The following is a 15,766-nucleotide window of genomic DNA, read 5'->3' on the forward strand; positions in this document are numbered from 1 at the left end:
AGATGTGAATGATAGATTAACTGGAACATAGAAGAATATAGAACGACCATTCTGAGTGACTAACAGGCCATTTCCCAGTTGCTTCGAACCTCATTACGAAAGCGAGGCTAAGTACAAAACTTTTCATGTGAAAATTAGTTCTGTTTGCATATGAATGCACGAGGTCTCGCTTTCATAATGAGGTTGAAAGTAACTCGGAAGTGGCCAATGAAAACTTTTCTTTATGCCGCAAGGAGCAAAATGCCTGGAACAGAATTCAAGCTATTCTAGAATGAGAAAAGGTAATAAGACCCAAAACGTCATTCCAAGTATTCTCATTCTACAATGGCTCCAGAAAAATGTGGCCTAAACTGAACTGCTTCTAGATTTCTCGCTGTAGTTAAATCTGCAAACGTTTGCTGTATTTATATTCAAGACCAATTTTGTATAACGGTACCGACTCTAAAAACCTCTTGTGTATTGTCATTCCGGAATACGGCCAATCCAACATACCCTTTCCAGGACGCTTATACATATAGAATCTTTAATAGTAATTTATTGGCATAGAAGTTGTAATATATATCTACATTGCAGATGTGGTAAATAAAAAAAAAAAAGTTTGTAATCAGTATGCAAATTGTAGCTAAAGAGTACCAACCAAAGTGCAAAGAACGTTTGTCCCTGTTTAGGAAAAGGGAACTTAAGCAACGACAACGGTAACGGAAACGAAAACGTCAAAAATAACAGAAGGTTATGAGCAAAACAATGGCTCTGCAAGTGTGATAAAGAATTAGTACGTTTCTTCGACGTCCTCTGGAAGACAACGACATGAAGTTTTAAGGAGAACGTGGAAACACGACGGTGAATCTTTCTTTCTCTTTCTGGCCCTGAACGTCGTTGCCACTAATCATGCTCCTGGATAATTCGTTCATATTTTGCAAGTTGAACGGGTTGAAATGACCACAAAATAGAGTGAAAAACGTGAATATTTATTTTTTTAATTGACGTCTTCGTTGTCGTTGTGCTTTCGTAAGGTGTCAAAACGTGACGTCAGGGGTGGGAGGGGGGTGGTTAGATGCCATGATTTTATGAGCTTTCAGCGGTGTATCTCCAGGTTTTAAATAAGCAAGTCGAAAATATCAACAGTGATCTCTCAGAATTTTTTTAAAATGATTTCTAGGATTTTTATTTAGAAGACAAAGGTGAGAATTGATGAATTTGGGGAAACTGAAAAAAAGGCAAGATGTTTTTTTGATTATGGACGTCAAGACAGTGCTGACAACCCGAACGTTCTGGCAAGGTGGCTTCACTTCACTTCACTTATTTATTTGATGTAACCTCGTTCATTGAATGAATGATATTATTTACATCTCGGGTCAGCGGATTTCTAGAAAATCATAAATAATAATTTGCGGAACTTATCATCGTCCGCATTTTCTACGGCCTGTGTACAAAATGTTTATCCCTCTCTCAATTCTTTATTAAAATGACACCCTGTTTCATAAGAATTCAACCAGACTCCCTTGACGTCTGGCCTGTCCTTAGCGGTTGAGCGCGGCTTTTGTCAGCAACGCATAAAATGCAAACGTAACTACTTGAATACGTTTGCCGTGCTTGCATTCCTCAGTGTTTGTATGGACTTAAGTGCTTATTCTTAGGTAACGCATCAGTCAATTACCCCCCCCCCCCCCCCCCCGTTGCCAGGGTCTTTTCCTGACCCTCCCAATTTACAAGGGAAAGCCCTGGGAACGAAGTTGCCTCTCCCGGGCATTAGTGGGGCATTTTCCCTCATTGTCCATCCAGGGAACCGGACTTTAGTGTACCCTGTGGCATTTGAAAGCAGCCAGCGTAGTTTTGTACAACTTGACCCAGTAAAATTTGCATGCACTGAGGAGGGAACTAGTATGTTCTGCTTCAGCACCTTGGTAAATCATTGTACACGTAGGCTTTGAATCGCGGTAACGATTTCACCTCGAAAACAACAATTACTAGAAATCCTTCCTCCCACCGCCACTTCCAACCGAAGGTTTTTCAGTGCAAAGGATGTGACCATCTCTTGAAAGCACACGAATAAATTGGTAACTTTTCTATCAAAATTCGACAATGGCTTCCAAAACCCAGCTGTATTTCACATTTGCCTTTGAGCTTCCTCAGGGAAGGTATTCACCAGGCCCCAGTTGTTCAAAGAGCGGATAACTCTATCCAGTGGATAAACCGCTATCCAGCGGACAAAATGTACTCCAACCAATACATTTTATCCGCTGGATAGCGACTTATCCGCTGGATAAAGTTATCCGCTCTTTGAACAACTGGGGCCTGATCTGAGTGGACAGTCAATCCCGAGAATTTAATAAATGAAGCCTATAAAAATCCAGGCTTGGACGGCAATCGAACCCGGCCATGGACTCTACCAACTGCTCTATTTGCAGTTAGTCATTTCTTGAACTCGTAATTACCGCAGAAAGAGGGCAATGGAAAATTTCGGGTTGTGGAGGCAAGCCAACAATACCGAAATCCGGGCCTAACAACTCGTGGCCGCAAAAATACGGACAACGTTGCAGTCTAGATGATGGACGACTTCACGGAAGTTGGAGAATGTTCATAAAGTTTACGTTAATAACAACTTTCTAAAATCTCAAAAACGACATTTATACAAAAAATATATTAATTTTATTGACTAGAATTAAGCTTATTCAATTTCTGCATTTTCCCAACCAAAGTCCTCTGTTCTATCAAATTGAATTGCAGCCCAATTTGCCAGATCATTTCCTGGTAATTATGTGATTCGCAGTCACAAAAGCTATACAGATGACCGCCCAGCCAATGACGAACATCACCCACACAGGACGGCCGAATGGTGACTGATGCTTGTTCTCATAGTAACCAGTTAGCTCCTTTAATTTCTTCCTGCCAAAGTACGCCAGGCACGCGGGGATGATATACTGGACACCGGCCCCGGCGTACGACCCTGTTACCCCTACGAGAATTTCCAAGTTGTGAGTGATGAACGCTACTACAATCGGTAGGGTAATGGTCGCGACGGGGAATACAATCCTGTCCACGAGCCATGGGTAAGGGCGACCTTCTCGGTAGAACAAATTCTTCAAATTGTCACGGAGGGTTATGGAAATAATCGGGAAGTTTGTGCTGAGGGTAAAAACAGGAAACAGCGCGAGAAAATAGCCCACGAATGCCCCTGAGTTGCCCCAGAAATTCAGCGTGTACAGGTCTTGGAGGTCATTCGCGGAAAACGCAAAGATGGCGGTGAACGACAGCAGAGAGTAGAACACCAGGACTATAGCAAAGTCAGCAAGGAAGAGTCTCGTGACGCGTGACTTGTTTTTCATTGGTGTTATGAGGGATGGGATGGAGTGTTGACACATGTAGGAGTAAACACAGACGCCGAAAAGATTGGGAAGCCCTGATAAGTCGGCAGCGGGTGTGTTGTGCCAGACTTTGCCTTTATTGATCCTCACCAATGCAAGAATGATCATTAGGATGAATGCTGTGGAAATAAAACCACAAAAACAAGGTTTGTAATAGCAGCTTATTTTAAAATCATTATTTTAACTTTTATTTTTCCATTCAGACATAAAATCCACAGCACTCCAAACATAATCTAAACAACAGAAAAAAAATAACTAAATAATAATAGTAAATTAAAGAATAACGAGAAAAAGGTGCACTGACATTTCTGCTAAGATTACTATAGATGATAACAGTCTGTTTTCAAGATTTTACAACTTGTCGAGAAGTATGTACTTTAGCTTTTAGGCTCGGTAAAACTCGGTGAAGCTAGGAAACGTTCGGAGAAACGGGCCCCTTTTGCACCGGTAAAACTCGGTGAAGCTCGGAAACTTTCGGAGAAACGGGCCCCTTTTAAGGGTTACTAAGCCTCGAACTAAAGTGGTCCCAAACTGAGTTCTTTCTATCATGCGCAATAGCGCCGGTGAAACGGCAAAAAGATCGCGGCCCTTTTAAAACTAGTACAGCCCACCCACACAAAGCGGTTTTTTTATATATCAAAATTAACTGAAATTGATCTGAGAAGAAACGTCAACTGCCCCTGACTGCTAGCTCTAATAGGCGATGTCCGAGTTGCTTTGAACCTCATTGTGAAAGCGAGGCTAAGTGCAAAGCTTTCATGTAAAAATTAGTTTTGTTTGCAAACTTATTTTTCATCTGAATAGCTTTGCCTTTAGCCTCGCTTTCATAATGAGGTTCAGAGCAACTCGGAAATGGCCCTTTGTCACTCACCTATCCATCTCATAAGTGAGGTAAATATCTGCAGGTATTTCGTCTTCTGTACATTGAAAAATGCAAACGGTCCTAACGTGATCGTAAAAATTGCCTGCAAAATGCAAAATATTTGTTTAGCTTGCATTACATCAGCCACTTTAGTTATTAAACTTCCAACACGATCAAGACCAAAGCAAAAACGGCAAGCGCATCTTGAGAACCAAACAGCAACACAAGAAAGCACTGCAGCTGGATGGCCTCACTATTGCTCACATTTGCTCGCCGGTTTTGACTTTCACTTTAGCTTAAATTGGATTTTAATATGATTTTTAGCGAGCGAGATGAAAACTGTCTACAGACAGTGGAACGAAGTGCCAAGGAACTAGGAAAATTGGCTCGTTACATTGAGGTCCTGTCCATACATTTTAAAAGGCCGGGCTGGAGAATATCGTTCTTTGTACCGAGGCCGTTATATAGAGGTTCGTTAAATCAAGGTTTCACGTATCTGGCTATCTTGAAACTCTCTCTATCTTAAGAAATAACCCATTTTAGATTCTACCTGTTATAGTACCGAGTGGACTAAAATAACAGGACTACATAGACTTCATTTATAGTGATATCCTCTTAGCTCAACAGCTATAGTTTACAGGTATTCATCCCGCTAGGGTTAACAAATTAAAATAAAATCGAAACAAGAATTAATAAAACATTACAATGGGAGTCAGAGTATATGATTAAAAAATTTAAAGCAGCAATCGACATAAAAGTACGATATTCGGCGCGATTTGGGAGGAGAACTGTTCACTTCCAGAGTTTAGGCAGCCGATCAGAGTCAGTGCGCGAGAAACATTATCCACTAATTTGGTATCATGTTTTGTTTTCCTTGTGCGTTCCAGTTTGAAATACCGGGTTTATGGACTTTTTCTTCTAACCTCGTTCCTAGGGTCTCTCCTCTTTACGTCTGGGAACGAGGTTGCCTCGTTTCTAGGGTTCTACTCAGTTTTGCCGCCGGAACAGGAAGAGACGGAAAACAGGAGAGACCCTGGAAACGAACTTGTTCTAGCCGTCCTTACAAAGCTTATAGAGAAGAGATAACTGAGAGCACAAATACTTGTTTCTTGTATCAAGAAAAAAAGCTTGTAACAAGTGTCTACAAGCCCTGTAAGGTAACGTTTACTTACTAAAAATACTCTGTAGACGTTGTCTTCTGTAACAGAACCCCAGCAGGGTTTAGAGGTATTGAACGAAGATTTATTTGAACTCAGCGATTCGCTAGGGATAAAATATTAATCAGAAAAGAGTAAGTTACGCCTTGCTTACAAGTTAATGGTAAAGGCCCGTTTAAAACGGTTTCAACATTTGCTTCAACAAGAACCAAGACTCGGGGGCGTTTGAACAGGTCGTTCAACATTGTTGAAAGTGTAGCTCGTTGAAAGTGTGTTGAATCAAATTGAAATTCGTTTAAACTTTCATTCAACATCGATTCAACATTTCCTTTGTTCTTGAGAATGTTGAATGGCGTTGAAACCGTTTGAATACTCCGCTCATCCAACATTTGCCTAACATCCGTTCAACTTTTGTTGAATGAATGTTGGTCAAATGTTGAAATCGTTTTAACGGGCCTTAATAGTAATGCCATTGTTTAAATTAGCCTCTGTTCAGACTAGGTGCTCGTGTCCGGTTCTCGGGCACGGGCACCGAGTCTGAACAAAGCTTTTTGTTGGTGCCCGAGCAAAAATCTGTAGCCGAGTACTAGTGTTCGGGCAGCAAGTGTGAATGTAACATTACTTTTGATTATTTAATTGATCAATTCCTTATTATAAGCTGCGTATAACTACTTTGTTTTAAGTCACTGAAAAGTTATTTCATTGGTAGCTACTACAGTATGCTACGTGAATAATCCTTTATTCATAAGTATTCAGTAGCTCAAACCAAAAAACTTCTCAAAGAAACGCAAAGTCAAGAAAACAAGATAACTACTTAATTTTCACACTTTTGAGTCCAAATTCAGATTCTTTGGTAAAAAGTACCTTGGCTTAGCATGGTTAGAAACTTAAATAAACTGGATGAAATATTTCAACAAGGCTCCTTTTAGGACATATGCAATCCATATGCACCACCTTAATTCAAAGGCCAAGTTACATCATAGAAAATGGATGACATCTTTCAACAAGATGTGAGGAACCTGATTTGATCCATATTCAGGCCATAGGATTGCACCTGCTCCCCACCCCCTCCCCCCTCCACCTTTACATTAAATTGAAGGCATCTTACCATGCAACTTGTGTGAGGGACTTTGGAACAGCTGCGGCATAAATTGCCAAGTCACCATAAAGGTACAATACAATGCAGAAGTAAAACAGACGAACACCAACTAATGAAATAAAAACAACAAATTGAAATAACTGAGAAAATGGCTTGGCCTAAGTGACTGCTTAACTGTTCATCGATTCCCGATAAAGTCATCAATACTATAGACTGCAGGCAGTCGTACTTTTTTCCTCAGATCACAGTAACTAATTATAGACACTTTAGATTTTACCCACAGACTCGACTGTTAGAAAAACCATTTACTAATATACTGAATTTCTTTACTTATTGTTTTAATTAATAAATTGATGTATTACCATTCTGCTGACTGTATAGAGCGGTTTCCAACTGAGTATCGTGAAACCAAAACCAAAGTAATTACTCTGACCAATTACAACAGACACAAACAGCGCAATGAACCAATCAGAATTCAGAGCAAATACATGTAGCTGACGCCAAGCGCGGGAAAACGCGTGCAACCAAGTCATAATTGGTTTTGGTTTTGCTTCTCATTGGTTGAAAAAGTGGTGCGAAAAGCAAATGCGTAATAACTTTCGACACTCAACTGGAAACTGCTCTATCTGTAATGTGTGTATATTTGTGGGATGAATGTTTGGTTTTATCAAAATGAATGTGGTTGATAAGGTAAAAGGTACTGTCAGCTCTCAAATCTCTTTACAGTAGCCAAATTACCTTATCAACTCAGTTGACATTAAATTCCGCTCCCCAGATGTCCGATGTAGCGATGCATTTTCTTTACAAACTAACCCCTTACCAATTGTTTGTGTGAGAGTTTTAAATAAACTTTCAAGACTTGACTTGATTAGTCAACAGAACCACACTGGGACCTCTGGGGTCCAATCATTAGCAAATTAACTGTTGAGTCAGCTGAGAATCACTGAAGATTTGACTCCAGAAACAGTTAAAGGGTAAACAGAAAGTATTAAAAGACAATGGCATCTTGTTGCATTCCCTAAGCAGGAAGGGGTGGCAAGGGATTCTCTTGGGGGGAGATTTTATAGAAATTTGGTTATACTACTAAAAACTCACTTTTATTGAAAAAGAAATTGGCCATTTGACCCTGTGTTAAAACAAAGCAAAGAAAAAATGAAATTAGTGGGACCAGGGCAGAAAGAAATGTAACTAAGCTCTTTCTTTATTTGTTTACTTCATATAAATTTGCGTTATGATTTAACATTTGTTAGCAATTTCTTACATATGGATCAACACGAAACATACAGGGTATAGCATTGTATATGCATGCAATGTAGTTCATCCATACACAAAATATTCTGTGATAGAAGTATTGCGACAATAACATTTACCTATTCAATTACTTTTAATAACTTACATTAATTCAAGGAAGTCAAAGACTAAGTAAATTAAGGTTTAAGTACATTTGTCTTGTTTGTGTGGCTCTCTGAAGGCCTGAATTTTTTCAGGCTTTCTTTTCGTAACTACTTAAAATGTAAGTTGGGTAATTTACTAAACAAATGCAAGGATCCTTCTTCTATTTAATCTTTCACCCACAGTTCAAATATCTATGTTTCATATATTCATATTTCAAAAAGTGTCATGTCAATTAGCATTCTTGCAGCCATAAGTATTCGTAAAGTCTCATAAGCAAAACAAACAAACAAACACACGTACATACAGACACAAAAGTGTCTGCTTTTTCAAGTTGGGAAAATTGTTTCTTTGTGTGTTACTCAGTACTGTGATACAAGACCAATATTACGTACCATCTCTACCCGTTTGGTTATATCATACAGGTCAGTTCCTTGAGACCTCTCTGCATCTGTTGGATGTGAATGAAAAATCAGATTGAAGACTTCTTAGAAGGCTTACAAGAGATGCTGAATAAAAAAGGGGGTGATAGAGTATGACGCTCAGGGGGGTGAGGGGGTAGTATTTCTATATATAATGTATGCTTTCAAGCAGTCTAGTCTAGGAGAGGGTATAGAAATAAGAGGATTTTGGTCTAGAAAAGGGTATGATTGAAAAACATTTATCTGGAATTGGCCCCCAGAATAAAAATTAAGCCTCAGTTTAGGACATGGTATGGATTTTGATGTCTAGTCTAGAATAGGATTGCACAATGTAACTAAACATGGCCTGGTATAGGGTAAGGGTTTCAGAGTTCCAGCAACACATCCCATCCAAAAATCTACAGAGTACCTCCCCCGGACGGGTGTGTAGTACTTAATAATAAATTATTATACATGTATACATTTCTGTAACATTCATCAAGCCAGGAATAGAAATTATCTGGCACATTTGCCATATGCATGTGGTCAAATGTGCTCAGCAACTAATAGGCCTATGGATCTTACGATCAGAGTTTAGCCATCACACAGTTTCCCTCCTTGGCACCTGTGAATAGGCTCCCAAGGAGGATAAAGGGTAAACAGAAAAATCGGCAAACAGAGGGAGCCAAGCTTGGTCTGGGGGCAAGAAAGAAAGGGAAGGAGCTGGTGGATATTCTTTTGCTGCCACTGTTTCATGATACCAGATTCTGGTTTCTGATTGGTTACATAGATGATTGTTGACAGCTTAGCTTTGCAAAGAATAAATTATTGACATTTTGAATCATTTGAATGTCGCATGGCATAAATTTTCATAATTTGTCAATGAAGTTGAATCCTAGAGCTCGCTTGAACCTTGGAGAGGCAGAATTTGAGTGAATCTTTTCCTCATATCTTTGGGCTTAAAAAAAGCAGGAGGAATTGCCCAAAGTATAATGTGTAGCTAAAAGTTTGATAAAGGCAAGACAGTTCTGAATAATGACAGCCTGACTCAATCAAGCAGATTGATAGGTAGATAATTACCTTGTTGACAATTACTCACAGGTTAATATTTACAAGAGGCGGAAAAACAGCATAAAAAGAATGTCCACAGGCTCCCTCCCTTTCTTTCTCACCCTAGACTGAACTCGACTCGTTCCGATCACTGATTTTTTTCTTTGCGCTATACCCCAGTTGGGTCGAGCCTGTTCACAGGCTATCTCCTTGTTAAAAATGAACCAGCAGCAAATGCTTTGTGGTGCTTATCTAAAAACTAATTACGGTAAAGTCACATTTGGTGCCTATGTAGCCCATGATACAATCCTTACCAGAATATTGCTGTGTAGTATGGCACCACGCTCTTCCCTCCTACCTCTCACAAGAGTTAGAACGCATACAGAAACGTGCGTTCAAAATCATAGTTCCCGCGCTTTCCTACGCAGAAGCTCTTCATTTCCTAAATTTAAGTACATTAGACGAACGACGTAGTGAACTTTGTGTTAAAACTCTTGAAAAGATCTCAAGAGGAGGACCTCTTGTTAAACATCTTCCAGTAACGAGAGAGCACATGCATCACTATCAAATGAGAAGCGCTAATAAATATACATTCATTAAATGCAGGACAGAAAGATTGCGCCATAGTTTTTTCCCAAGCACTATTTTAGCTTTCAATGATCTTTAGATTTTTAGACTTTATACCCAATTTTTAACTTGCATAAGTATGAATTTATTTGTAATTTTGATATGAAACTTATTGTAACCCAGTCCCTCATTGATTGATTAACAGTATGTAATTCTTATAGTTGTACAATTGTAACCACATTGTAATTCAGATTAACTGCGATGATGATGGAATTAAACTTCTTTATTATTATTATTATTATTATTATTATTATTATTATTATTATTATTATTATTATTATCATATTGCCAGAGATTACCCGTTTTCTGTAGCATGAAATGACAAGGAGTATTTATTTCTCTCCCCTGGATGAAATGCTAGTCCTTAGCAGAGTTAGTCACAGTCATTTTTTGCTAATGCTTATTTGAGGGGTGCTTCCAGCCCACATCTTGCCCCAGTTTTCTTCCCCAGTGCCCAAATTTAATATTAATCAAATCCACTTCCAGTGCATCAAATCCCATTTCCCCAGTACAAAAAGAGACAAATCCCAGTTGCCATTTTACCCCTTCAGTACCCTGCAATTTTTACAGCTGGACAGAGAGAGAATAATTATTTGGAGTTATTAAGTTTCCTGTGTAAGGAATTACCATGATGATCATGATTATCATAACGATAGATCAGTAGCTCCTAACTATCAACCCTCCCCAGATAGTGTTCAAATCACCATGATCACACTTATTTAAAAACTCTTGATTACTGTAGACATTAGGGAGTTTACTAAACAGGATGGCTGATGTGGTGGGACGGCAAATTGTCCTTGTGTGACCAACATGACGTCCTTGGAAGTATTTACGACTCTAAATTGTAACATTCCTACTGCTTGTGGTCTTCATGTTGTAACAGATGTGAGAACAGCAGTTTTAGTTGCAAATCGCCTAAAAATGTGAAGGTACTTTAGTAACTAAAGATATCAAGTGGTCATACAACGATAATTCAACGTCCGCTTCCATCAGCCATCCTGTTTCGTTAAGCTCACTATTAACCACTACACCTGTATTGCCGCACCTCGAACCATGTACTAATGCTCACTGATCAATCTACACTTACTTATCAGCAGTGGCTGCTCTTCATCTGAGCCTGTCTCATTGGAATTAGGATTAAGCTGACCAGGAGGAGGAGGTATCTAAACAGTGACATGACAAAAAGAATCAAATGAAAAATTTATACCAGTCAAACTTCAGGCCAATATTGGGCATCCTCACAGGTGTCTGGAGGATCTCCGAGTTTCCTTTGGCATTTCTAAAAATTAATTAATTAAATAAAAGCTCTTTTTTAGGGGTTGAAGTACAGGTCCAGTGAGATACTTCTAACCTGACCATGTTACATGTACCCTGTAAGTCTTATTCACAGGTCTAGATGCTGTTTATCCTTTGGTTTCATTCTCATTTAATTTGCTCATTATGGCACTGGCAAAATTCAAGACCAAGGTTCTTTCTTTGTAACTCCAAAGTTTTGGTTACAACTTAACATCATTGCAATCGCTGCCACACAGTATGTCATCTGCACATCCTGTACCGCCAACCATAGTTAATTGAGGGACTGCCTAAGAAACTTTGCCATGAAAACAATGGTGCTGCAATTTATGTTGGAAGGGCCACGACAGTGCACAATCCTTTGTTTGAATGTTCACACTACAGTTGAATATCTTGACAAAAACATTTCTACTGGTCAGTTGCTCCAATATATTTCAAAATCTATTGTCGTCTGTGCACTGTCAAGGCCAAAAATGCTAACAAAAACATATAACAAAGAAATTTGTCAGGGTTCATAACCATTGCCTTTTATTAACTATGCACAGACCTCTGAAATACTTACAAATTAAACAACCTTCGATGATGTAGAATTTGATCATATTGTGAATGGCAATTAATATTAGTACCACTGGGATCTGGGCTGTCATTATTCCATATTGTTGTTTTGGATCACACTGATGAAGCCAGTCTCACCAATTGGGGTGATGACTTCAGTGATATCAAAAATTAAAACATTGTGGATTTGGATAAAATGATTGACGAGTTCCTGTGTAGGCAACAACAATCTGCCAAACATCAATGCCACCACAAACAGCAACCATCAAATGAAATACTTTTTCAACCTATATTTGCACCTACAGGATTGTTGCTTTGTACTCCTGGTAATAAAAAACAACTAGCTGCAAAATGCAATACTTACTGATAAACTCTTGTCTTTTGTTCTCAGCCTCAATAAAGCATTTGCGGCAGCCATTGCTTCCACCATGAAAGTGGCTGTAATAAAACTGATCAGAAATAAAACTTATCAGGAGGGTATACAGGTAAAATTAATTTAAAGTACAAATTATTATTTAATGAAATTAAATATAAAAAAAAAAAAATGAAAAACTTTAATATGTACTGTTCAACAGCAGCTTAACTGGCCTCTTACAATAAAGGGGGATAGTTTCCACTGTGAGAACATGCAGTGTTGCATCAGTGCCGGGGTGTGAAAACAAAATAATGTTTTGTTTTTAGTCCCTTAAGCCATAACAGTGACTTTAATCACCAGAACAATACTGGCATATAAGACTGCCTTGTGTTTTACTACATTTTTTGCTGAATCAACTTCTGGTAGCTAGTATTTACAAATTATGTATGCCCACAGTGAAAAAAACTGACTTCTGTTTTGGCCGTACTACATGGTGCTCTTGAACAGCTCATTTATGCATGGCCTTGTTGATGGGCATTTCCCAGTGGGCAACCACCCCACTATGCTGTACAACAAAAAATTATTCCCATTAAGTAATAAGGGCACGTCTTTACATCAGATGAAAAACTTCTGGAAATTCTGAGTGAGGAATTGAATAGAGAAATTTTCCGGAATAACGTTTGGGAATTTTGGGTATACCTAACGAGAGGACCTAGCCTGCGAGAGGAGATGCCTTTTCGGGCTTTTGTTTCACCCGCCGCAGAAAACCACCTCTGCTCTTGCAGGCTAACCAGGACCTTGTCCTGATATTTTGGAATTTAATGAGAACAAACAGAAAATTCCATTCCATTCGGCCATTCCATCTCAGGTTCAGTTTCCCCAACATAAATTGATTGAAACTAGAAATATGCGTGATAGCAACCGACGTTTCGGTGCATCTTGCGCCATTATCAAGGTACATAATTAATGATAAAAAGCGGTTTGTAAAGGCTAAGTTGAAGCGAATTTGCATAACATAGCGGCAAGCTAATTACTTAAATACTTTTGCACGAAGAGAATCGGACTGCACATTCAATGTTGGTTTAAGCTCTTGAATATACAACATTTCATTGACAAGGCAGTCAAATTTGTTCATGCATTTCTTGAGCACATTGAAGCGTGCTAAGAAATTGTTCGGAACAGCAGTGTTATGTTCTCTGTAGTAATGCTTGCAGATTGATGACGCCTTTTGACGGTGTCCCTCAACGCGCGTGTGAAGGTGGCCCTTTGTATACCCAACATAACCTGCATCACACAGGTCACACTTGAATAAATAAACAACACATTGCTGGGTTACAATGTTGGGCTTGGGCTCACGCAGGCTTAGATCTTGATTAAGCTTACGGCTAGTAAACACGGGTTGAATGGTCTTTCCCACCTTGCTGCTAAGATCTCTAAGTTGCCGTTTGACAGACACTGCAGCATCCTGATCTTTATAGGGGATAGCTATCCGGATGACGTCATCGGTATGCTTGTATTTCTAAATCATTTCTTTTATAAATTGATTGATGCGTTATTTTGTAGAAAAGTCATGAAAGGAATGGGTTTGTTTTCAAATCAGTTGTGACTAACCAGAAATTATCCTAAGCTAAGCTTCTAATTTTAGGCATCTTATCTTAATTGAAACTTCAAACCAGAATGTTTGGCCGATTGGAAAGCTCCCCTTCATGTCTGGGCATTAGGGGGCTGGCTTGGCATACACAGTATATGGATGTGCAAGCCATCTGTCAGCCTAAGCAAATCCAGATAATATTCTTAATTAAAAGTCTTTGTGACATAATTTTTTTATTTTCTTGATAAAAAATATTGATGTTGTTCTTGTGTGAATATTTAAAAGAAATTTCCTTGTCAATTTTTCTTCCCTGTGTTTGAGGTGTATAAAAACGTCAAATTTTACTTCCGGTGGGATACAGTACCCCATAATATTTGAGAATGAGGATAGTATAACTATGATGTTAATACAGGATCGCTACTTTCAAGGTTTGTCTATCCCTTAGTTGTTTCATTCTGAGCATTCAGCATATTCCCATGATTCATAATTTCATCCACACAGCTTTCTTCCTCTGCAAACAACTGAGGTCTAAAGAAACAGTGAAACTAGCAATCTGTATTCATATCATAGCCCTGCTACCACCTGTGCCGAATCTTGCACAGTATTGTACCCAAATGGAAGTGAAATTTGACACATACCACAAACGCGGTAAAGAAAAATGAATTTAATATGCAATTTTATTTTCATACGAGAACATCATGAAGATTTGATCAAGCAAATAAAGCAAGTTCTGTTGTACACATGCAGCTAACAGAAAGCTCCATAAGACAAAACAACGTTTCCCTTGAGGGCTTTAATTTAAAGGTCTTCATGAAAACAAACAAACAAACAAAATAAAAAATATATATGTTTTGGCTGAAGTGAGGAAAAATACAATTGAAAACTGAAACACAGTTTTGAATTCTTATTATCTCAAAATCAGAAGGTTCGTAACCAAATATAATCTCTTGCAGTTTCTACACGTGTAATTTTAAAATTCTGTCACAGCCAGTACTTCCTGCATTGGCATCCTCCTCACCTGCAAAATCTTGTTCATGACATTAAAAATATCAAGAAAGGTTTTGATGCATCATCACTGCCATCGAAATAGGTTAAAATAAGTTCATTTTATGACTCGTATGAAACAAAAGTTAATTGATTTATTTTGGCCTATTCGTTATTCAGCACAAACAGAAACCTTTTGTTTACGTTTGTTTTGGGTAAACAACACAAATTTGCTGAAACACTGTCAAAATTCAGTTACATTCTTTTTAAATTCAAAGAACCCTGAACTGGTTTAAGTGAAGCACCAAGAAAAACTTTCAACTCACCTCATTAAACACAAAACGCCAGTAAGAATTATCGCCACAAGCCAGCCGGCACTTGCAAAAGCCTTTGGCATCGTCAATGCTCCCACACCAATAATAAGATTAAAAACATATATAAAGGCAACCTGAATTGAAAAAGAAGAAAAATGGAGACACGTTATTGAGTTTGCTCCTAAATACAAATTTCATGCGTTCGGGAGAGGGCTATCCAGCGAAAAATCCAACTTCTTCTGGTGACAATACACAGCTGAGGGAATGCGGGGGTGTGAAGCTGGTGTTCGCTGCACGCTTAAATTCTTCCTAAATCATAGCTTTTACGTATTTTTCGTCCACAATTAGGTACACTAGAGGGTCGTTTAAACCTGAATACATTTAAATGTTTTAAAGAACTCTGTCAAACCAAACAAGTGGCTGAAAAAACATCACACAGGAAGGAGCCGGCACCAGCTTGCGAACGAAGAAAGGAACTTAGTCGATGATGAAGTCTCAAAGTTCACTCACAGTTCTTAAGCTACTTACGGGTGAGGAGTACAAAGAGCCAGTCTCAGTTACAGCTGCCATTTTAACTCTGCACTCTCCTCGTGATGGTCGAAATTGGCGCTTTGCAACTTGCTGTTGTAATATTTGTAAGATTGACTAATGGCTGCAAGTCACAAGATCAACTTCCGGCGCGTGACTCGCTCGCGTGTAGACTGGAAAGGACTCAGGAATG

The 15,766-nt window shown here is 38.8% G+C and overlaps 2 protein-coding genes across 2 annotated transcripts in view; both read right to left on the reverse strand.

The window, feature by feature from the left end:
• Window positions 1-2,157: 2,157 nt before the first annotated feature.
• Window positions 2,158-15,766, reverse strand: part of LOC146461056 (arf-GAP with dual PH domain-containing protein 1-like) — a 47,262-nt gene continuing 33,653 nt past the window's right edge. The window contains exon 12 of the transcript XR_014857516.1: window positions 2,158-2,295. The gene's annotated coding sequence lies outside the window, so the exon portion shown is untranslated. The remainder of the gene's footprint in view (window positions 2,296-15,766) is intronic.
• On the reverse strand, window positions 2,627-15,729 carry LOC146461057 (putative sodium-coupled neutral amino acid transporter 12). The gene is made up of 10 exons (XM_085087503.1): window positions 15,574-15,729; window positions 15,058-15,179; window positions 12,166-12,250; window positions 11,041-11,116; window positions 8,271-8,326; window positions 7,579-7,609; window positions 6,493-6,592; window positions 5,400-5,490; window positions 4,237-4,330; window positions 2,627-3,484 (listed from the first exon to the last, which is right to left on the reverse strand). The coding sequence occupies exons 1-10, from the start codon at window positions 15,613-15,615 to the stop codon at window positions 2,742-2,744; spliced, it is 1,440 nt and encodes a 479-aa protein (XP_084943629.1). The 5' UTR covers window positions 15,616-15,729; the 3' UTR covers window positions 2,627-2,741.

Source organism: Pavona decussata, unplaced genomic scaffold (genome assembly GCF_977016875.1).
Source record: "Pavona decussata unplaced genomic scaffold, jaPavDecu1.1 SCAFFOLD_202, whole genome shotgun sequence".
Taxonomy (NCBI): domain Eukaryota; kingdom Metazoa; phylum Cnidaria; class Anthozoa; order Scleractinia; family Agariciidae; genus Pavona; species Pavona decussata.

Bases quoted from the DNA above. Each gene is read 5' to 3' on its own strand.
- LOC146461057 (XM_085087503.1), bottom strand. From the start codon at position 15,615: ATGGCAGCTGTAACTGAGACTGGCTCTTTGTACTCCTCACCC. The intron at 15,180-15,573 runs GTAAGTAGCTTA...TTTTCAATTCAG, and splicing joins GCTCTTTGTACTCCTCACCC to GTTGCCTTTATATATGTTTT. The intron at 6,593-7,578 runs GTGAGTTTTTAG...TTATTTCATTAG, and splicing joins CAATTTCTTTTTCAATAAAA to TTGGTGTTCGTCTGTTTTAC.